This window comes from Strigops habroptila, chromosome 2 (assembly GCF_004027225.2).
Source record: "Strigops habroptila isolate Jane chromosome 2, bStrHab1.2.pri, whole genome shotgun sequence".
In the NCBI taxonomy this organism is placed as follows: Eukaryota; Metazoa; Chordata; class Aves; order Psittaciformes; family Psittacidae; genus Strigops; species Strigops habroptila.
In genome coordinates, this window is record NC_044278.2 from 4,758,023 (window position 1) to 4,782,960 (window position 24,938).

Sequence of the window (24,938 nt, forward strand, 5' to 3'; positions counted from 1 at the left end):
CATTTCAATCACACACAAAAAAATTAGCACACTTCCCCACAGTCAAGCTATAATAGAGGGACTTATGATAGCAGTAACAATAAAAAAGTCCCTATGAAACTGGGAACCTATAAAACCACTTACAAATTACTTGGCACAAGGTCTTGTGGTGGAGAAGAGCCAACCTGATTGTAATAACAGACTAATTTCTTCTTAGCATTGCTAACTCCAGAAATACTGAGAACAGATGCTTCAGAGATGGACTGGAAGAACAGGGCTCTGGAATTAAGCAACCTTTAAAAATTTAAATAATCCAGGGCAGCTATTGTTTTGTAAACCACACATCTTATCTAAGAAAAAAGATAAAATTCAAACTGAACCAAAACCCAAAGACAATAATCTGACATATGGATGTCCACATACAACAGCAACCCAGCACACTCGCTAATGTAACTGCATCGTAGGGGACAAACAAGTTTGGGATTGATGGCAGTAATTGTGCCAGAGAATCTCAAAGTGTGCCCAAGAATGCAATTCAGTGCAGGATTCCTGCACTGGAGACAGTAACTGAGTCAAACTCAAAACTAAACATTAAAAATGTACCTCTTAGGTGTGTATTTGAATTCTACACCAAAGAAAAAAAAAATTTGGAAAGATTTTACATATTACTTTTCTACAATGTTCCTACTCTTTAACAAATTGATATAGCCATAAAAGCTAGCTTCTGTCAAGTATGTCCAGGGACCTGGTCCAAGACAATGCTAAAGACAATAGGGAACTTTGAATCCATTAAAATGAAAGTTGTGTCTCCTTTGCAGGGTGCTGAATGCACTTCATGACCTCATGTGTATGCAGTAGAGACTTGTTAGCCATGAGAAAAGAAGTATGCAAAATAAATTGAATGGCTTCCTCTAAATTGTCAGTCTTGGGGATTTTTCCCCTTTGTTTTTTCTTGACTACCCCATAACATATTCCCATAGAGATTTATATTCTGGCCTTTGCTGCTTACAACCCTTGTCTCTTACCCTTTATGCTGGAAAAGGAAATTGTACATTATTGTAAATTGCTACTCCTGATACTTCTTTTCCTTGACTGATGGTTTTCTATTACAGGCTTGCAAGAATTCAGGCTGGAAAGAAACCCAAGCATCTTGATTGAAAGGATTTGATACATTCTTTTCAAATTCATGCTAAATCACAGCAGGATGACTTGTAATCAAAGTTTTTCAAAAAGAACATAAATTTGGGGAAAAGGAAAAGGCCATTCAGCCCATTGCAAGTAATCTTGGTTAACACAGTTCCTCCAGAATAGTATCTCCCTTCTTCTTTAATGACCCCAGTGCCTCCAATTCCAAACTTGGCTCAGTAGGCTATTGAAAAATTGTATTTCTCTTTGAGTGAAAAGTACTTCCTTGTGTTGGTTCTGAATTTCATTTTTTCAGTCACTTCCATTTGTGCTTTCCCTTTCAGTCTTTTCTACTCAGCCAAACAGTGAGTCAAGTGTTATTGAATAAGGTTTTCCACCCTGTATTTCTCAGACTAGGTGTGTTTGCAATCCTCTCTCTTTCTCAATTTTCACGAAAAAAACCCAAACCTAATTCAGCTGTGATTAGGTACAGCCATTTAGGATTCTGTACACTTCAACCCAGACCTCTCTTCAACTTCCTTCCTCTAAGGTGTGTTTTAAGTTAATCTTTTAAAACATTGGTATTCAATTTTTTTCACTTCGGTTTTGTTGACTCTGCTTTTCTGCCCCCAGTGTGATGGCCACACTGCAGCAAAATATTAGCCTTTAAAGATTTTTGGGTTAAAGTCTTAAAGTAATAGAACTACAGCAATGCTTTCTTTGTATTTCTAGTCTCTCTCCCTCTCTCAGCTGAAAAAAGGAAACACGTTTTAACCCTTCTGTCAGAAGCACAATGCAGCCGAGACACGCACCACTGTCACAGCAGGCCCTGCTTCAGCATTTTGGCATGGTGTGTTGAGATTTGCAAGGCACATGCTCGGCATCCTTCTCTAGAAACACATCTGTATCATGCTGTTACTCAGCCCATTCATCATTGTGGACACCACACATTGAAAATAACGCACATAAAGACCGACATCCCATACCTGGGCCCCAGATGGGTATGAGAGGAGACCCAGGCCAAATAGAAGCTGTACTGATGCTTCTGTTGGCTCCTGAGGGAGCTACACCTGTGAAGCATGCATACACAACAGCCTTTCCAAACACCACAGCATCCAGTTTTCTCCATGGCACGCTCCTCCAAAGCCAACACAGAACAGACACCCCAAATCACTAATGCAGCAAACAAGGGGGATGGCTAGGCAACCGATTTCAATGCTCCAAAAAATGCTGAAGTACTACCTTAAGAATACCTTTTTTTGTATTCACTATCTGAATAACCTCACATGTAAAAATTAATAGGTCAGGTTAAATCATCTCCAGAGTCACTCTTTGTAGATTTTGTTTTTATTTTATTGTTCTGGGGAATGCTGAAACTTTGAGTTTTACCAAGGTCATCTTTCATCCAAAAAACTTAATATAATTAGTATCAATTCTGTATTTTGTGAGGCTCACACAGGAAGTTATTAACTGTGCCTCAAGTGGAGCACCAGAGAAACCAAGGGCAAGAAAGAGTAATCTTTTCAGCTTCGAAGGCACAGTTGATGACTTTAGTTCACTGGTTAGTGAGAAAGACGTGCATTTTTTATTAAGGTGTTAGCAATAAATCTGAAACTATAAGCATTTTTCTCTCTTTTTCTTCCCCTTCCTCATTTTTAGACCTTGTTGGCACCATTTCAGTCTTTTTTTAACATCCCACATGGCATTGGAACAGTTGCTTTAGTTGTCCTTGTTGTTAACAGTAACAATAGTTGTATCCTTTTGCTTTTAAAAGCGAAGCAGTTCATCAGTATCGTGACAGCACACAACTTGCCAAAATCTGCCTTATGCAGTAACATCAGAAAAAAAAAAAAAGATCTTGGGTTTTTGCTGGTACTATCTTAAAATACCATAAATAACTCTCTAGATGAAGTAAAACTACATTAGCCTTGTGACTTGATATAAACATAGCTGTAATGAAACATATTCAATGAAAATTATTCATCTGATCTTTCTCCTTGTTATAAGAAATGTACTGTATTTCCCTTAAACCTCATCATTGAAGATAGGCTTGACAATGCCTTTAAAATACACCAAATCAACCAAATGTCTTAATAAGATCCTACAGATCATAGTTTCAATTCTTTCAACTGAAGTCCAGCAATAAATTTTGAAGCATACTTACAAAGTCTCCTTTACAATAACTATTCACTTTTGAGAAGAAAACACATATAGAATGAGAAGCATATTTATTGGAGAAAGGTTTAACAAGAACCTTTGTATGGTTGTTAATCTCAGAGAAATTTAACTGAGAAGCAAGGCTCAAGTTTGTAACGATGAGGACAGTTAAACGGTGAAGAGAAACACCAAGGGAAATAGCTGATTCTCCACTTCCTTAGATTCTAAATTAGGCCTACATTCATTCTGGTGGATGCTCTTTAATAAAACAAAGGTTTGTGTTCCTCATTATAAATCTATGAGTGGAAGCTATAAAAGAATTTAGGCTAACTGACCTAGTGGGTCCCTCTGAACTTAGCAGATCACATGTTTTATCTATGAATAACATACTAAAGTACATACAGTCCCACTGAAACTTAATGAGCTTATGTATTTGTAAAGTATTATATAGAAGAAAGGATCTTACAGCCTGTTCTCCTCTAGAAGACATCCTTCACATATCTGCAGGTCATTCTCAAGGTTCTGGGACACTGCAGGCAACGCTGACAATACACTAAAAATAGTCTGTTTCTCTTTGGACTGGAAAATCCAGATTCATCCAAACCTCAAAACTACCTGTCGGCTAGATGGGATAAAACCATTTAACTAATTTGCAAGCCAAACCACTTGTAGAGTTGTAAATACTTGATCCCAAACGCCTCTTGAAAACAGTGGAATCCTGGCTGTTAAAGCAGCAGGCATGAATATTTGAAAATTATTTTGAAAGTCACAAGATTATTAAACATGACTGGAGTATGAAGTTAGTATGAATAATACAGGTTTCATGTCTTTATATCTGAATGTTGAAAACAACTAGGCATTAATAAAATGAAGCAAACATTATGACTGAGGTCACCACTCAACTATAGTCTGACAAAAATGGTCAGTATAATTACAGTGTTCAGTACACACTGACTTTGGTGCTAGACTTTACATAGAGGTGGTGATACTGACGACTTCAGTCCTTCCCATGTCCTTTTCTGAAAGGCCTATGTTTCCTTCCTGGTTACATATGGAGGCTGGGCAAAAGGATTGTTAAGACCCTGCAGCCTGTGGCATCTGAGGGAAAGTGTCAGGATGAATTCAGAGCAAAGAAGTTGTTTTGCAGTCACTGAGCATGCTTCCAGCAGAAGGGACTCTTAATTTGGAAAATCTCTCATACTGCTAGCTTACAATAGAGACTGCTAGACTGCATAATTCATATGCAGTAGAAAAATCCTCAGTGTGATCAGAGCTCAGGTTAGGAATGTTTGAATTCCTGATGCATTGCTGAAGCCTCTCTGGAGCTCAGCTATATAATGGAATCTTTATCAGACCATCAACCAATTGTGATACTTATCTGTACAGCATTGCATTTTGGGTTAAGTGATAATCCATCAAGGCTGGGAATCATTGTGTACTTTTTAAGTTGCATACTTCATTACTGCAAGCTGACAGCTGGATGGATTTGTTAGCACTAGAAATATTTGTTCCAGACACAAAAAGCAGGTTCCTAATATATGATAGTGTGATATTTCCTTTCCTTTCATGTATTCAGCATGCCTGTGTTGTAATCTTTGTCTCGTTTATGATGTTCATTTACATAGCAAACTATTCAGAGTATGAAACCTATCTTTATTTGTTCCAGAATGCAACAGCCTCATTTCATGAATAATATGACCAAATAACATCTAATAATGACAACAGTCTTCATCTTACATCGTAACAGCTGTTAAGCAAACTACGGTTTTCTAAATTGTGTATTTCTTTCCTTTAGCTTGTAAAAAATAAAAATTGAAAAGCCCACGTACATTACAAGTATAAAACATCTTTAGAAGTATTTGAGAACTGAGAATTCCATACGGAAGCACTTGCTTTTGATTTTGGTCTGCTCACAATACAAACATCAGGGTATTTCCATTTTTTTAGCATGCAGTTTCAAACTGCATGAAAAAGTACTTCCTTTCATAACCACAATCTGATGCTACTTACTGTCCTGTTGTCCTATTTCCTCTGAGCCACAGGAAGACATCTGTAGTGAATGCAACAATATCCAAAACTCCTAGCCATAATTTAAAAATACACAGATTATTTTCATACTATATTTGTACAGCCTCTTGCTTGGAGCTAGCATGGTTTTAGTCTATGATCATCATGCACGTGATCACGTACTGTTTGTCCTGATTCTGATTCTCTGTGGACACACTTAGAAATCTGTAGAATCTAGCCAGTAAAGTAAGAAACTGCTTGAGTTTGGGGTTGGGTTTTTCTTGCTATAGGGATATACCTTATACCATGAGGTTAAAGTACACAAGGAACACCTGAGGACTCCTAATTTTATTTTTTTTGGCATCTATGAAATCTGGGTACATGATCCACTGCACGAACATTCTCAAAAGCTGCTTTCATGATATTATAAGGCAGCTTTTCCTGTCTGTGTATGTATCAGACCTAAAAACCAGAGAGTTCTTCGAGTTAGAACAGATGTTACAATCTCCTCTGTTGATCTTAATTGTGTGAGCTTTGGGAATTTGCAGCATTAATTGTACCACTAAGCCTGACTAGTGGGATGAAATCCTAAGTAAATGTTGCTTAGGGAAAGCAACAAATACTCTGTTTCCCCTAAAATGGGCACTGTGAACTACTAAGCATCTTGAAAATATACTTGTAGAACTTCAGAAACTTCACGTCCTGTTCAACACAGGAGGTGCCAGAGAAGGCACAGACAGCTGAAATCTGGGCAGGTACACATTAGAAGAATAGTATCTTGACAAAAAGCTGGCAAAATGGTAACTGTTTTAAACCTATCGTTTTTCTCTTTCCAGAAACTGCAGAAATTAGCAAGAGACATAAACAAGTGAAACCAAATTAGCTGTTTATACTGAAAAAGTCAGAAGAAACTCTGAGGGATCTACAAAGAGACAGAACTAATAACAATTCACCTTTCATGCTTGTGTTGGGCAAAAGTATTCCAGATTCCCCTGTGCATGACACAGTGCTTGTGCATTGTGCAAGTACCACAGGAGAAGAGAGGAGCACAGAACTGCCTAATATTTCTTTTTTTCTTTTCTTAAACTCTGGGTTCTAATTTCCTCTTATTTCCATAAACATCATGTTTGAATCTCCCCATGACAGGTATATTTTGCTATAAAAAATTCTCTTTGACCCTAAAGCAACAACTCTCAAATCTTGACATCCTGCTCTCTGGGTACGTTGGCTCTCTGCTTCAGGTTCGTCCTCCCGCTTGCACAAAAGCCTAGGATTTGGCCCAAGGAGCCACACGCCTGCTGATGAGATGAGGCCATACACCAACAAGGCTGTGGAGTTTTTCTTCTAATGTTGGAGCCCTTGGTGGCAGAGAGTCCATGGAAAAGGAGGCAGACAGTGTTACACTTCTGCACCTCCCCATGCGCTTGTTAGCTAGCAGTGAACCTTGGAAAACTGGGCAACATTTCTCTTCCTGGTCTCCTTTCTTTAGCCCTACAAGTGCCAAGGAATGGAAGGGAGCTTTATATTCCTGGCCTCTCTATCAGCTTGTTGCAGATGCTGGCTAGGGAAGGTTTCCCAGCTACCACCAAGCTGCAGCTTGCAGATGTTTCACCTGGGTAACAGATAGCTCTGACCGGAGATAGCGCTGGAGGCTTCTAGACTTAGGGAAAGAGGCTCGTAAAATGGGTTTGGGATTTCACGGTCTAACTTAGGTTTACCATGATTTATTAGCACACCTTCAAAACAGCTTGGAAACAAGCAGAATGAAAAATAAAGGTAATGAAAGAAGTCAATATAAAATCAAGAGGTGCCAGTTCTTGCAAGATGGGTGCTAAAGGCTTACTTTTATGTCTGGTGGGAAAAATATAATCTAAAGAACTGCTGGTTTGAACCTCAAATTGTTTGGCCTCCTGGGAAATCTAGAAGTTGGATAAGCCAGGAGGAGATTACTGTAAAGGAAGGGAAGATGAAAAAGAAGAAATAAACCCCAGAAAGTTGTACTTTTTCTTACCTGGTTTCAGTAAACCAGACACAAATTAGATTTTATGTTAGTGCTACAGCTATAAAATAGTATATAAACCAACTAGCTTTTAGCATGCTATCATACCAAACTGCTTTTAACATTAGAGAATGACCATTTTTTTCTTTATCAGAGTTGAATGCAAATAAACATTCACAACTACGTTTAAGATGTCTCTCCTTATCTCCCCTGTCCCTCACATAACTCCACAGCTTTTCCTTGCTTTGTTTCTTTCTCCATCCATATCTGAAAGTGCCAAGTTATGTTAATCAGATTACATGAAAGAAAAATGAAATCACAAGGACAGAACTGGTAATGCTTAACTTTTTTTTTTTATAGGAAAAAAACCTGAGGACTACAAGTACTGTTGAAGAGTTTTTGCATTTAAACTGCCTATAATGAGACAGATATTCTAGCCTTTTTCTTTTTTCCCCCCTCAAATAAATTTTTTTAGCTAAGATGGTTGAAATTTATGCTATTAAATAGAAATATTCGCAATTAAATTAAAATCACAATTGTTTTCAGAATCACTGCATCCCCAAACACTTTCTTAATCCACTGTAAGCCCTTCTTCTAAATTTAGCTCTACAGCTCTTATTCAAGAAATCTTTCTTTTATACCAGCACCGTAAACAATAAAAGCAAAGTGGATTATAATAAAGCTGGGATTTCTTTCATATATAAATGTGTACATTCATTGGCTTTGTGGTCACCCTGACAAATAAACTCTTGAACTTCATAGTGCAGCTGCCTCGGAGCAGCATCATGTCTCTGCTATACGCAATGACTTTTGGAGATGTTTTTAGGCGTTGCTATATAAAGCTTTGAACATTCTGGCACAGTCATTATGTAAGTGAGTCAGCTGAGCCTGAATCACCCTGATACATGCAATCGAACTGAATGGATCTATCTTTGAGTTTGGGATGTTGTTGCAACGTTAATTATGTACTTATTTGGGTGGTGGTGGTGAGATTTCAATCTTTAATAATGAGAATAAATCAAAATTACAAAGTTTTATTCTTTGACTTTTTCTTTTTTTCTTGACAGGAAAAGATTTACCCTTAAAAAAAATCGCAGGGTGTGTGTCTGAGTGATGAACATAGTGCCAGCCTGTGGGAGGGCTTTGTGCACATTGCTGTGCATCAGCTTTTCTCCTCTGCGAATGCAGAAACACAGAGCTGTTCTAACTTGAGGTGGCTTCTCCTAGACTGCTAATCACACTTCCTTTCCACCTACAGGACTTGGAAGGATTGGTACAGAATCATCTAAATTAACTTTATTTGAACAAAGAATTTCTCCAAGGGAGTCATCCCTTTTTTTCACTACTGGGGGCAAATCCACAATCCTCTTGTGCCTCTTCCCAGTCACAAAAAGGAACACCAGCATGGATGCATGCACAGCTTTCACAAATAACATTACAGGCATCTGCTAGAACGGAAACTACTCATACAGTGTATAATTATTTTTTCAGTAGTCTCTAGAATTGCTTCTCCTCATACATTTTACTCTCATTTTGTCATACATTCCTTATCATGGTTATTAGGCTCTAAGATGCTCCTGACAAAAATATGAAGGGCAATACTCTTCAGTGGCATTAAATTGTGCTGAGATTTTTTTGAGTTAATAGGTAATGTACCAGTAAAAGAATAATGAATTCCTGAAGGATTGAGCACAAAAGCAAGCATACGTTTGTCTGAGAAAGTGGAAAGTTTGACTAAACAGCATATTTATGAATTATCATGCTGTCATCCAACTCGATCAGTAGATTTTTTTCATGTTGCTTACTAAATGCCATACAAATTAAGACAGGGATGGGTTACACAGTTCCAAAAGTAACTGACAATGGCTTGGAGAATTTTTTTTTCCCCAATAATTCAGGCTTTTGGTAATGATAAGGTGCAATCATCATAATGTAAAATGCCTTAGATTTACAGACTCTCTGGGCTCTTTATATCCTGTATCATATTCCTGTAAAGACAGCTCTTGTGACTGGATATGGGGTAACACATCCTCAAGGTGGACCATGTAAAAGTCATGCAGAATAGAAGTATGTCTTGTAAAATTTATCTGTAGTTTTTTGTAAGTATTAGTGAAATCATCCAGCAAGACTGTTAGGTCACTTATTGGAAATCCAGTTCAAACACAGTATTAAATAGTATACAATACCCTATGATCTGGGGCAAACTTCTGTTTCTTTATGATCAAACAAGATCCAATAAAGCAAGACAAAGAGAAATGCTGCTTCCAACAACAACAACAACAAACATTTTAAAGTTTGAAAATATAATATAGATCTTAGAGATCATCTAGTCTGTAGGTGTCCCACGGGCAGGGACACCTTCTTCCTAATACCTAAACTAAATCTCCCCTCTATCAGTTTAAAGCCATTCCCCTTGCCCTGTCACTACATGCTTTTGTAAAAAGTCCCTCTCCAGCATTCTTGCAGCCACCCTTTAGGTACTAGAAGGCTGCAATAAGCTCTCCCTGGAGCCTTCTCTTCTCCAGGCTGAACAACCCCAACTCTATCCGTCTGTCTTCATAGGAGGGATGCTCCAGCTCTCTGACTGTCTTCGTGGCACTCCTCTAGACTATGAAAAACTTCTCAACTTTATGTCCTTATATACTACTTCATATGGAATAAGAAGCAGAAGTGTCAAAGGAAAACATGTTGATATAGTACTTTCTGCTGAGCTAAAACAGATACTATTGAAAATAATCCTATCCAAAATAGCTTTCATGACATTTATACCTCTGGTATGTAGGTGCTCTGACAATCTAGACAAGGTTCAGTCTAGTATTTCAGGACTCTGCTTTCACAACATCCACCATAAGTTTGTGGACATTATTTATTTATGGGTCCAAGAAAGAAGAGGAAGAGATCTAAGGAAAGCATCTTGTCCATTTCCTTCTGTTATGGGAATCAAGCATTTTTAAAGAAAGTAAGGATGAAGGAAAACCTTGAACTTTAATAGCTACACTGCATCACTGCCTCCCCTGCATTTAGAAAGTTTCTTCACTGAATGCCTTTGCCACTAATTCAGTAGTTTCATTCTCCCCACTGAACTTGGAAAATAACTCTTCATCAGAGTCATACTGACTTTTCTTTTTTGAAAGCAAACCAAAATGAACTGGTGCCTTCAGCTTCCGCGCAGAGCATATCTTTAAATTTCCTGTCCTTATTCTTTGATCTGTCTCTATTTGTGGTCATCTTTCAGTGTGACACCCTTATTAGAAACAGCACTCCAGTTGCCATCCATTGCTGGATAAAATACCAATTACTTCAGCCTTGTCCTAATCATTCATGAATAGGATCACTACATTACTTTATTTTCTGTTACATCTAATGTATTTTTAAATCCTTTTGTTTTGTTAAATTTCTCACACCTTGCTAGTTGCAATTACTTTTGCATTTGGTTGTTTCTGATTTTATGCCCGGTTTCCTGTTTCTTCCACACTGATATACTCTATGACTTATGCTTATAGTAATCTTCTCTTGTTTTCAAGTTTTTGTGGGTTTTGATTTCTTAGATTGTTAGATAGCTTCATTAGTCTATAACATGTGTCCTACTTTTCCTCTGCATTGGGATAGACTGCAATTTCCTTTCAATACAAGCTTTTCAAGAAAGTCTTCCTACACTGCTTTGTCTGTTAAATTATCTGCCCAAGAGACCACATCTACCAGTCCTTGAGGTTGAAGTGGTCTCATCTTCTCAGCCATTTTGCTGCGTTCACTTCTTTTTCTGGGAAAAGTGAGTGCTCACATGTCAGTGATTGATCACCTTCAACCAGATTTCCTTTTACTTTCTCTTAAGGCAGTAACTCTTCGTTAGTGTAGCATTAAATTGCATTCTCAGATGTGTAAGAGCTGAAGATTAGAAGAGGGTTCTCCTTCTCCAGATCCTTCTCTTCCTCCCAGGCACACAAATGATGAAAATGAACACTCAGAGTAAAGGTAGATAAGGTCCTAAATCACACTTAGGAGGTAACACAATGCCTCAGTAACATCAGTACACTAAGTATACAATCATAACAGCCACACGGTTTAGTTATGACCACATAACAAAAAGAGGAAAACAATTCATTAAAGAGAGCAAATACCAACATGGCACTCCAAGCACTTTGTCCTTCCAGTATCTGAGCCCTCAGAAAGCTGGGAAGCTTCTGCTGGCTTGACTCAAAACACTCTTTTATAAAGACATGATCATTCCTGTCATTCTGGTTTTTTTGAGGAAATGCTCCACTTGAAGCTACTCTGACTCGTAAGCACTGTGTTGTTTTCCATGGTCTACCCTTTTTTTCCTGGAGGAACAGGACTACTGTAACACTCTTTCTCACTAAAACAACAATATTTTTTTCACACTGTAAGTAATATTAAAGCTTAAAAATGTAACTTCAGGTTTGATGACACATTATTATATGAAGGCGACAATATTAAAATAGCAATGCCCTGCGGAGGAAGACGTTAGGTGATCTGATGCTATCACATTCTTTATAGAATGGACTTTCATCTAGCTCAGCTTATTCTTACAAGTGTGGCACATCACTACATCTGACTCGTAACAATGCTTCCAGAAAGAAAAAAATTTCATAACTCTGTCTTCACTTTCCTGGGATAACTACACACCATCATGTGAATACTTGCATTGTGGTACGGGAATACTATTTCCTCCATCCTTGCACAATGAAAGCCTTCAACAGACCCCATAGGAACCTTCTGCCATTTCACTCACCATGCGAGATGATTAGCTACACAGTACACACACATATTTGCTGTTTAACAGTTATCTGATCAATCACTGAATACAACAGTAAAATTAAGCTTTACGTTTTGCTCGTAACAAGGCAAAGCATTACTAGAAACATCTGAAAAGCTGTAACAGACAAAATCCTGACAGGATGGGGGGCAGGGAGTGGAAGGAGAAATTTCAGCTCGTTTATTCTAGTTCTGGTGAAATAAAGACACATCTAAGTTAGGAATACCTTAAATTGTAAAAGACCAACAAGGATGATGTAATGTGATGTGATGGCTCTTTGTCATCAAGCAAAATTGCATCAACAGTAATTCTAGTGCCAAAACACCTAACTTGTTTTAAACATTAGCACCTGAAATAACCAGTCTTAAAAGGTCATGTTTATTTAAAAATAGCTTGCTTGCATTTCACATTAAAGTTAATTTACTAACCTTAAAAAAATTAAATGCAAATGTATACAAATAATTTAAGCATCCTGTCAAAGTTCACATACACGCTGCTAGAGCAAAGAAAATATTCAAGGTCATATGAAATCTTTCTTAACCATCTACCATCCTGTGGATTATTCTATTAAATATACATACTGAACTAAAGTGCTTGAACCTTCTCTTCAGCAATTTCTATCCCTTTTAAAAATCAAACCTATGATTTCCTATTTATAATGTGTTTTTCAGGCCATAACAAAGAAACATACTGTACCTCTCGTGCTGATGGCTGTTGCCGATGTGGTTGTGCTGGTTGTTAAGGCTACAGTGGTTGTGACTGTTGCAGTGGTAAGGGAGGGGATGACAGTAGTGGGAAGCAAAGTGTTGAAAACATCTGGTGAGTGGAAAAAAAATATAAAATAAAATCATATCATGCAAACAAAAGAGAACCATAATAGTGGTTTAATTTGTAAATACAAGTATGTCGAAAATGACTAAATTAAAACATGATTAACATAAATTATTACGGGTACAACAGAGTACCTTAAATTCTTGACATTATATCACTCTCAATTTTTCAAGCATAAAGAATTTAAAACACTGTTAAAATGACCAAGTTTCCACAGATCTGGAGAGTGACTGTTTAAGTGACAAGAATCCATTTCTTCACTGAGCCATTTTAAATGTCTCATATACTAGAAACCATATACAGATGAAACATGCTGTGTCAGAGTGGGAGATGAAAAAAACACAACACCATCATGCTAAAATAAACACACACATGTTAACGAGAAATGGCTGTATGTTAAAACACCCACTTTCAGACAGACTCAATGGAAGGAAAAAGGGGAGAAAATGCTACTAACTATAGGAGCTGCTTTTTCCGGATTGCTTTTCTTCTTCCCACACATTTGTTTAAGACACAGTTGTCTGCTAAGATCCAGAGCAGAGTATATTTCAAAATCTTTACCCTAAGTAGCAGGCACAATCATCTTTCAGACATCCTTAATGCTTAAAACTTACTCTTAATACACACATCAGTATTTCTCTAAACCAGTTTAGAACTAAAAATCAGAAATGCTAATAATACTACTCTTAACCCCTCCCTGCATACAAGCCAGAAAAAATGCACAGCCCTGATACCAGCATCCTAAAAACCCTTTCAGCTTTTGATTAGGTAAGTGCAGAGATGCCAAGCTTTGGTGTGCTGCAGCTTCTTTGCAGAGGAACCAACGTCTGCTGCAAAATGTTCCAGTACAGAGCAGAACATAACCAGATGTACAGATTGAAAATGTTTTGATTACACTGCCAAAAGCAATAAAGACCAGTATCACTTTGCTTATAAGGTGATTGCAGGTTTTAAAGAATAAACAAGAGCCCCAAAGAGAACTAGAGAAAAGCACTTCCACAAGGACATAAAAAGCATCTGACATTTTTCAGATTATTTATACTGTAGGTTTAAAAGGAAAGGACTAGTTTCTCAGCCGTTGATGGTGAGTAACCCATTCCACACCGATTTCAGTGAAAATATTTCTGAAGGGTGCTATTCAATGCAATGAAAGAGCAAAAATCTGACCCACGATCTGTCTTCCCTTGCTGTGGAAAGAAATGCAATTGGTCTCTGAGTACCATCAATTCTGACTGAAATCAATGGAAGCTGAAGTAGCTCATGAGCTTTACAGTGTTGGGTCCTACAGAACACATTTCAGACACAGAGTCCTTGAGTTGAGCATTGCATAATTACCCTCAAGACTTCAAATTAGCATGCTTACCTTATTTGCATATTGGATGACAGATTATTTTGCCACTTTAAAAGTCTCCTTGTCAGTTAACATCTGAGTCGCCTACAATTTTCTGTATTCCTCTGGTTTTGATAAACACCAGCACTATTCTCTGTGGAATCTATACTTGGAGGATTTTCCACTTTCAAAGCCATCAGAAAACGGCATGAGATCCTGCTTTCATTTGTTGTATATTGATATTTAATCTGTTTCTCAGTACAAAATAATCCCAAGATAGAAAAATTAGAACAGGCTTTTAAAAAACCCCACGGTGTAGCCACATTAATCACCAGGAAAAATGGTAACACTACCTGGAGCGTGAGTACCACAATAATTAAACAGAACTGAGTATAACAAGCATTAGAAATAAATTAACATGTCAAAAAGATACATGTCACATGTACTGATCTATGCAATTGCTTCTCATAAAGGGAAGCTGCTTCCCTGGTATCTGCTGAAAACGAAATCGAACAGAAACAACCCACCTACTTCATAATGAGAGCAGAGCCTTGTTTATTAGGAAAGCTCTACAAATCAGTCTTGTACATAAAACCTAATTAGTGTGACTTACGGTTCCATTAATTATCTTTCTTAAATATATCATTTACTTAAGACAATGCAATGGCAAGTTAACTGCAACTGGCAAGTACAGTTATGGTTTTATGACAGTGTTTTCCATTCTGTGAACACACCGTCTACTTACTTTACCACATAATAGCTTAAATGAGTCACTGGTGAATTTAGAAGTTCACTGCTTTCTGGTTTCTCTTCTGACTAAAGTATTTCCAACAAGGTTTCTTATTTTAAAAGAAAGGCTACCTAGGAAACAGACTAGTTAACAAGACCTAGGATATATCAGTGTTTTAAAACAGATGTGATAGATTTCATCATTCTTGATCTGATCAGAAAAAATGAAACTTATGCAGAAATTAGCTTCCCAATCAAAGTCACAAACTCTTAACGCCAAACACTGAAATGGCAGCATGTCAGAAGCCTCAAATAAAAACACATATGTTCTCAAAAGAAACGTAAATACAATCAATAGCATTGGCTTTTTTTCTTTCTTAGCAGAGTAAGGTGAAATTCACCATGCAAATGACTGCAGTTGGTCTGCTTTGCTCACAGCATTACAATTCCTTACTCTCAAAGACTACAGCACAAGATAGCAACCAGGAATCAGCAGCCTGAAGAGCACTGCATTGCCAAAGCAATTAAGTCTGCTCTGGACTCTGGAAATGCCTGGTTCACACCTGCCCAGTGGAATAGCTTCTTTCGTAACATGAGGGTGCACAATGGGAATGGATGTGTAAATCACAGAATCATAGAATAGTAAGGGTTGGAAAGGACCTTAAGATCATCTAGTTCCAACCCCCCTGCCATGGGCAGGGACGCCTCACACTAAACCATGTCACCCAAGGCTCTGTCCAACCTGGCCTTGAACACCACCAGGGATAGAGCATTCACAACCTCCCTGGGCAACCCATTCCAGTGCTTCGCCACCCTCACTGTAAAGAACTTCCTTATATCTAATCTAAACTTCCCCTGTTGAAGTTTGAACCCACTACCCCTTGTCCTACGACTACAGTCCCTAAGGAAGAGTTCCTCCCCAGCATCCTTATAGACCCCCTTCAGATACTGGAAGGCTGCTCTGAGGTCTCCACGCAGCCTTCTCTTCTCCAGGCTGAACAGCCCCAACTTTCTCAGCCTGTCTTCATATGGGAGGTGCTCCAGCCCTCTGATTATCCTCGTGGCCCTCCTCTGAACTCGCTGCAACAGCTCTATGTCCTTTTTATGTTGAGGACACCAGAACTGCACGCAGTACTCCAAGTGAGGTCTCACAAGAAGTGAAGTGTAACGTAACAGAATAGCTCACAGCTCTCCAGACAACACATTTGGAACTCTTGGACAATATCCCATCCATAAATCCTATTTTGGACAGCCCAAATCCAGGTATAGATCATCATTCTGAAAAACACCCAAGCCCCACATTCAAGAGACTTACATGCATAGGGCACCCCAGTCCTACTGAGTCTGACAGAAAGGCTCTTTTATCAGTTCATCCAAGAAAATTTATGTATTCTTGTGAAAACTTTACTTGTCTTTGCCTTGAAAATGCTTTTGCATAACAGAATGCAGTTATGTCCCTCAATCTCTTGTCAAGGAGGTGTAGGAGATAAGCAGGTTTGGTAGTTCCCAAAATCAGACAGACTACAATTATAAACTGATCTCAATAGCACAGGCTTTGTTTAAGGCATATGAATCAATGTGTTTTAAAAAGAAGGTGTCCCGTTCCATTTACATACCAGAAAAGGGAATTACAACTTGAACTGTCCTGTAGGACTTTTTGGTCATTGTTTTTCCTGCAGGGCACACCTATCTTATAGTACTAGTGAGGCATATGTTATGTTATCCAGAGCTGCCTGTTAGCAGCTGCTCAGAGACATGCTATCAAAGGGACTACGTAGATTTGTCCTCTTGAGCTCTCTGTCAAGAAGGATCTTAACAGAATGGATTTACAGATTTCTGCCCAAGAAACCTGTGTTGGAGTGAAACTTAATTCTTTTTTCTGGCCTTGCAATTTCTGAACCTAGTTGCACACATTCATATGAAAACAAATTTTTGTTTATGACACTCACGCCACTAAATACCAAGGATCATTATGACCAAGCGACCTCGTAGGGTGGAACTTTTTAATTCAAGCAGCCATACCCAGATCAATGCACCAGGCTGCTATTTCAGTAATACTAAGGTATTAATCCTTAGTCTCCTGTGAAGCAGAAAATAGCTATATTTTGCAGATGGGGAACCAAAGAAGGTAGAAAAGCCATGCTCAGATATCTAGAAGTCAAAGTTAATTTTGAAACCTCACTCCTAAAATGAACGTTCGCTGACAGAAATTCAGCCAAAAATTCAATAATGTACCTAAAGCTGGTATTCACTTCATCACTTTGCTACCTCTGAAATACAAACATTGCACAGAGAACTAATTGTTTCCAAAAAAGTTGCTGGAAATAGCAAATAGACTTCATGCCAAGGGGAGTTACTGACTCCAGTCCCAACTCTTTTTCATGTTATGTTCCCACAGGTTATACAGGTAGGACCTGAACTGGATTTTTGATGGAGGAGATGGGTTCCTAGGCAATCTCTAGTGGCACAGGGGGGTCTGAGCTTATTTGCAAATGCTCAGCCAAGAACTCTCTTTTCAGTGAGGACCAGACGTGATGTCACAGTTCAGGCTGCACAGACAAGTATGGCAGAAGGTTCTAGAAAGGCGTTCTTCATGGCCACTACTGTCTGTTAGCATGCCATCAAGTACTGGCAATGTGAAGGCAGACAGCACGTAATCTGATGGCTGACTGTGACCGGACAGTGGATAAAGGAGGAGCATGCAATGCGTGGCTTGGTCTGGAGGCTGCTCTTTAGCAGAAGCACAGATATAACCTGTTTACGAGTGGTGGAATAGTGTGTACAAGATCATCTCCAAACACCGTCAAGCCCTGCCTGATCAAAATTTCCTGTTTGCCGCTCCTTCTTTCTTGAATTGATGCCACATTCTTCTTACTAAGGCAGAAGACATTCATTCATTTGAGTGCAAGGAGCCTGGACAATTTACTCTCACTGCCGACTTGGCCCTAAGCATTTTTACTCTCCATTTCCAAAGAAATGAGAAATGGTTCTGTTTGGTTTAGCGGGCTTATGTGAAAGATAGATCTGACCTATTGCAAATATTTGACTTGTTTGGTAAAAACACAACCAATATTCTGAAATGACTGAGCACAATTCAGGCAACAATAGCTGCAGTTGATAAAAATGTAAAGGCTTTTGTTTCAAGCTTGACAAAGGCTGACAGAAAAATTAAAGGACAATGTGATAATGATGGATGGCCCTTGCTGTATTTTGACTGAGAATGAAAGAAATTTTAAGTGGTAAACTGAACTGAGTGATGACCTACCTGGGAAACAATCTCACTACTCTCTGCAAAATTTAATCAGTCTGTGGCATGTAGTACTAAATAATTTAGCAAGGTTTTAAATTCAAAGGGAGCTGCACATTTAGCCTTGCTCCAAGAAAACGGAATTGAACAAAAGGATCATTCAGCTTGAATATCATGTGCCAATAGCTCCTTAGCACTTAGACTGAATGATCATGAAGGCTCACGGACATGAGGTCAAGGGGTTCTTTTTACTAATTGAGTCAGATTTATGAAACTCCGAAATGGCAATTATGTGCTTGACATTTTTGCTAACAAATCAGATGTCATTAAAAAATATCCAAACCCTTTTAACAAAAACTCCATGTAGCTCTAGACTCCCAGTTAAAACCATTAGAGACTTGCGGTGGATGAGTTCATAATGCAAGACATACAGCTGGGCCAAAATGGCCAGGCAGCTTAGAAAGAAAAGAAAATAAATTCACACAGTCCCAGGATTTGAAGACATTTAATGGGCCTGTAGATGATATTACATGTTAGAAAATGGCCAGGTTGGACAGAGCCTTGGGCGACATGGTCTAGGGTGAGGCATCCCTGCCCATGGCAGGTGGGTTTGAACTAAATGATCTTCAGGTTCTTTCCAACCCTAACTATTCTATGATTCTATGTTGGAAAGTTCATTAAAGTTTGATTAAACATAGTTTGATTGCACAGTCAGGACAAAGGAAAAAAATCAAGTATTAAATGATAGTAGGATTTTGATCTCATTGCTCTTTTTTCCTAATTTAGGAACCGTGAAGAACAAGAATTCTCTCTTCTTATAGAAAGTTTCATAGTTTGGTGGGGCTTTTTTTCCTATTTCAAAAGCAATAGGTTTCAGTAGCAAATGAAGGAAGATGAAGCATTAAAGATTACAACAAAAAAGACAACGTTTCCTTCTATTTTCAAAAAGCCAAGTAAAAAAATTGTATCTACACATCCCTGGCCCAAATTCTACCCTTAGAAAGTTAAGAATATAACTCAAAAGAACAAAGCCCATTTCAATATTAGTATTGGCAGCATGGTGTCATACCAAATCACTTAAAAGTTCACCCTTTAAGATGAGGACGTGATATCACATCATGGCACATTTTACAACACATGCTCTGACTAACTGCAGAATTGGTTATGACAAAATAAAAAACGTGATGAATATGAAAAAACAAGGTGAAGTAGCAAGTTATTTCTGATTATGCATCTCATTTGACATTGAAATATGAAGAAAAAGTTGACTGCCTTTAATTGTCTTGAAACAACTCCTCTATTGAATATCTCATCTATTTTGTGTATCACAGCAACAGCAGGACCAACAAAGACTATGGTTGTGTGAAAGGCTGATTTTCCACCAGCGAAGTCAGGTCAGACTCGGGACAGGTGTGTAAGCCATCAGAAAACAAGGATCTGTGGCTCTCAGGAAGGTGACAAGAAAGAAGCAATGGGAAGCAAGTGCCTTAATGCAGTAAGAAGGGAATGTTAAGGGAGGGCTGAGAGCAGGGACTGGCTGTGCAGCTACTCTCCCCTCAAAAGGTGCGGCTGCTCAGGCTTGGGCCAGCTCTCACACCGTGCTGTGGGGCACTGGCTCAGGCAGGTGGCCAGTGAGGGATATTTAGATAAAACCCATCTCTGCCACCTTCCCTGGGGGCTCTAACAAGCAAAGCATGGTGACTGAAGGCAGCCTCCACCCTTCCCTCTTGAACCTCTCCCCTTCACAGAATAGAATTTCCCAGCTAGCAAAACACGACCTTTCTCCACAGCATAGATGTTGCCACGAATACAGCTTTGTCACCTGGAGACTAGAGTAGTCTCTTACACACACAGTTGGTGGAGTTGCACATAGGGACCACAGGAAACCTGAATCAAGCATTTCACAGGAAAGCATCTAACATGAACATTTAATGATTGTACTACTGGCTGATAACTTTCAAAATGTAGGGTTTGACCTTTGAAGCCTTCAGTGCTTACTTTAGGGATCATTTTGCTCCCCACAGCACTCCACTGAATTCGTGATCGGTAAAAGCACTCTAGCTGCAGCTCCCTTCAAACAGAAAGAGAAGTTACAATGAAGGCCCTGAGATGCTGGGACACGCTTCCATTTCATTGTCCATCAGACTTATTGTTTATCACCAGTCTAGCCATTTAAACAGCTCACCATTCTTGCTCTCAGTGAAGTAGAATAAAAGGTGACATAATGCAGTATCTCACAATACATTTATCTACTGCTGTTCAGTTTTAGTGATGCAGATTACATGAATTACAACATTTGTACTGTAGAAAACAAATTCATTGCAATGCATTAATTTTTTTACTTTTTAATTGTGCTAAAACTGGTGATAAACAGAGCATAAAAGGATAAACTTGGTAAGATAATAACTTGACCTGATGATTAAATATTGAAGATTATCTTTAGTACAAAGAAAATCTAAATTCTCAAATAGGTAAATTCTTTAATACTGAAGAATCTGTTTTCAGGTGCTCTAAGTTTTACTTTATTAATGGTTATCAGCACAAGATGCACCTTTAAGAACAAATCAAAACTAGCGTTCAACAGAAATACTAATCTTTCATGTTTTGGAGTACAATACGTACTTCAGATTACTTCAAACACATACTATAAGACCTATTTTTTCCCGAAAGTTACCATTAAGATTTTACAGTAGTTAAAAAAAGTCCTTTCCCATTTAATAGTAGTAATATTAGTAAAGCCTATTACTTTAAGGGAGTCATTTTATCTTGTATAAAAGCCCATCTGTCTAATTAAAGTAGTTACAAATACTGCACTGAGTAAATCACTGAAGCTTATGCAACTTGCCTGAGACAAATTAAGTAAAATTTGCAGACCATGCAATAGAGTAAGAAAAAAAATTCTGTAGTTGAACATTTTTAATAAAAAGGTACAGTTTTTAGAGCATCGTTTGAGACTACAGCATCAAATGAAGATTTACTTACAAAAAGGCACATATACATGTCTTGATTTTGTTCGTAACTCTACATTAACAAATATATATGCGGTAAAGAATATCTCCGCTTTGAGGTTTTGTTTTAGACATTTAGACAATAAAGACCAAATGGTAGGGAAAAGGAGGTAGCATTATTCCTATTTCACAGCTGGGGAAATGAACACAGAAGAATTAAGCAGAATGTTTTATATTTTACAGACTTCTGAGCCTAAAAGGGAAGTTCAGAACAGATCTCCTGAGTCCCACTTTAATCCTCTACTAAAAAACCTAAAACAATCAAAACCTGAAAACCTCTTAAAATTGTATTTCAAAAAGCAGTTGTCCTTATACCTGAAGTGCCAATTTCACTGCATTCATGACAAAATGTTAGCACAAAAGCCACCAAACATCATGAATAAAGCCAGCATCATTTACCCCAGAAGCACACATTCTATCACTATTATGTTCTACGCCCATTGCCACTGCTTAAAAATCACATCAAGGCTCTGATGTATATTTGTATTCTTTTTAAGTAATCAGACAAGCCATATCTCCTTGTTTCTCCAAACCGTAAAATAGGAATATTCAGAATTAAATGAAATAAAGTACTGGCAGCTGGCCGTTGAAAACCTATAAGGAAAAGCTGATGTACAATACAAATTCAGACACCAACAGCCTTGAACAAAGATGACAGCTTTCTCAGAATGACACTTGACTCTTTCTGTGAAAGAAGATTCAAAAAACTCAGCCAGAACTGCACTAGGAAGAAGGAGGCAGCCAAGGAGAATTTGCTAAAATTTCCTTACTAAGGAGACAAGTGCTGAAACTAAATGGAGGTAAACAAACCGCTGATCTCTATTTTATTACGGATTCTGCCTTTATTTCGCTGAGAAATTCAGCTTGGATCACTGAAATTGCTTTAACAACTCATAAGTCACTGCAGTAATTTTAAGGTTAGTAAAAAGAGATAACAGAGCATTATTTGTTTTAAATTACTTCATTTCAAAATAAATTCAAAGGGGTCCAATACTGCTCTGAAATGCTTTATCACAGTGGGATAGCTGTATCCCATTGAAAATCACCTTGAGTAAGTTAATGGCATCTTTGCAACCTAAAATGTAGTTTATTGCACTTCTTTGCACTGTCTTTGACTAATACATTTAATTCTCGCATTCTTATCGTCGTAACACATTACCTGAGAAAACAAGGCCCTAACTTTCTAGCTGTCAATCTTTTATGCTCAGTCTTTTTTTCCCTCAAAAGAGTTCTATACGTGTAGTTAAATTCCACCCACGACTCTTTGGCTTTGTATAACACAGTATTTTGTGTGGTGGGGTATAGGCAAGACTTAATTTTATTAAAATCATCCAGCTTCCCTTCAGGCAAGCAGACATTTAGTGCTTTAACTACTATACTAAGCCACCAGATAGGACAGGTCACCAATGGAACATTGCAGTATTAGTTATAAAGAATGCTTGGTCATATCTGCTGATTTATTTTAACCAAAATGGTATGCAAAGCAATGCAGAGATTCCAGTTCCTGCTTGTAAATGATGAAAGGCATCCAGAGCTCTCCTCAATCAAACAGCAAACTAGCACTTCAACATGTCAGCCTCTTTCAACTCCTCCCTGCCTCCTACCAATCAAGGATTAGGAAACCTGCAGAAAATACAAACCACAGAAACCACAGAGGGAAAAACAAATACACAAGTGAAGTGACCCACAACAATATCTAAAGAATAAAACACTTTACCCACTCCTACAGTTTTACCCTGCCAAACTTTTTTTCTGTCCTTCCTCCTCTCTTTTGGTTTGTTTTTTTCTTCACTTGCCATAAGGATTAATATGGGTAGCTTCAGCTGAAAGATATACCCTCCTCAGGCGTGAGGTTATCAAGCAAAAGCAATTTTTTTCTTCAAGGGCATATCTGGGGAATAAACAAGCTGTGGAGATACCAGTGAAAGAAAGGTAAAGGAAATGCATCTCAGAGTATAAAGTAGATAAAGGATAAAGAAATAAAAACTTTAATTCCTCTGTCTTCAGACCTTCTAACAAAGGAAAAGTAATCCTGACTGAAAATTGCTTGGACCATTCTTCTCACACATGGCACATCACCTTACATCATAACATGAGCTCCAGCAGTCGTAGCAGATACCTGGAAACCTGCTCACAGGCACCTGCCAGGCAAGTTTCTTCACAAGGGCTTACAGATGTCTTAGTGCTAGTGAGGGAACCACAGCTTTGGGAAAAAAGTCAGAGTGTTGTGGGAGATCCCCATAAGGCACTGGTGTTTCAACCAACTTTATCAACTTTGGTTCTCTTACACGCTAGCAATGGTTTTTGTGTGGTATTTTGTTTTTCTCTCTCTGCAACTTGAGAATGGTTTTGAGATACACCCTTATGGTCCTCCTGGCTAGTTTTTGCTGTCTCTTCCCCTCTCCAAGGGAGTCATACAGCAAGATCGATGCAATGAGCATTCTTGAAAGCTGTCAAAACAGTTCTGAATCCCTGAAACAAAGTCAAAGCGATTCACAGAGAAGCATAGCAAGAGTGAGGAAGAGCCAATGCAGAAAGGCTGTGATGTTATTTAGCAATAAAAAACGTGACTTGAATTACAAAGCAAAGAGAATGTTATTGTGTCAAGAATTCAAGCAGTAACAGTTAGAAAAAGTAGTTTGTGATTATAGCTTAGAAGCTTCCCTTTTGCAGGAGGGGCTAAAGATGCTTTAGGTCCTACCACAAATTTAGACTGAACCTATGCTGTGAAGAAAGATTTTATGAAGATTTAAAAATTTTGTTCAGGAAAATTTCAAATTTTTGTCAGTTTGATTTGTTTGTTAGTTGGAAGAATACTGAAAACAAGGGGGGAGGAAATCCTATTTACTGTAAAATACTAATAGAATACTGTAAGAAATATCATTGTACATTTTTTTCCTTTATACAATATAGAAATGCAGGCTAGGATAAACTCCAGAAAAAGTTCACAAGTCATTAAAATTACGAATAGAAAAATAGAATAATCAGAACTAATAATTATTAACATCAAATTAAATACTAATGGTTTGAGATGAGCAAATTTCTAAGTGCCGCCTTCTCTGTGAACCTCTGTGCTCATCTTCATTGTGATCAGAGACTTTATAAACAGAAATTCTCAAAGCTTTTTAAGAAAGATGTGTAATTTTTACAGAAGCTTTCCACACCCCTCTTGAACTCAGGCTGCTGTTTGTAATCTCCCCAAAGCATTTATATCTATCTTCATTTGCTCAGAACTAATGATTTGTGCTACCTTTTGTAATTTTGAGATTTGTAATCTCAGTTGGAACAAAACACAGTACTGACGTATCACCAAACTAGCATCACCAGTGAACATTTTAAATAATATCACATAGAATATCATTTTCCTTTCTTGAATTGAGTGCAAAACTGAGCAACTTCTTCTCAAAACAAAGGTAAGTTACAGAAGCACCATATAAGACAGACAGAGAGAGGACATTCTGCATTTCACATAGCATCTAATGGTGCAGGAAAAATTTCAATGTAGAAGATTACTAAGTCACTTTAATAATTTCTTTATGGTTTGAGTTTTGTGAATAATAAATGATCTAGATGGAAACCGAAGATCATTAGCAACTGTGAGACTACAACTCTGTCATCAGTTTCAAGTAAAATTATTCCACTAACAGTTATATTTTCTTCATGAAGATTGCATATGATGTTCTTAGACATGGCAATTTTACATTCTGACCCCTCAAACAAAAAATATCAATTGAAGTAAAGTTCAAGAATGT

At 38.0% G+C, this 24,938-nt stretch overlaps 1 protein-coding gene across 8 annotated transcripts in view; it reads right to left on the reverse strand.

Moving 5' to 3' along the window:
• Positions 1–24,938, reverse strand: part of CADM2 (cell adhesion molecule 2) — a 637,102-nt gene that overhangs the window by 36,568 nt on the left and 575,596 nt on the right. For 6 of the 8 annotated variants that reach the window (XM_030471717.2, XM_030471715.2, XM_030471714.2 and 3 more), the window contains one exon: positions 12,738–12,857. The exons of the other annotated variants lie outside the window; for them this stretch is intronic. In XM_030471717.2, the coding sequence (XP_030327577.1) occupies positions 12,738–12,857 (120 nt within the window). The remainder of the gene's footprint in view (positions 1–12,737; positions 12,858–24,938) is intronic. 8 annotated transcript variants of the gene reach the window in all.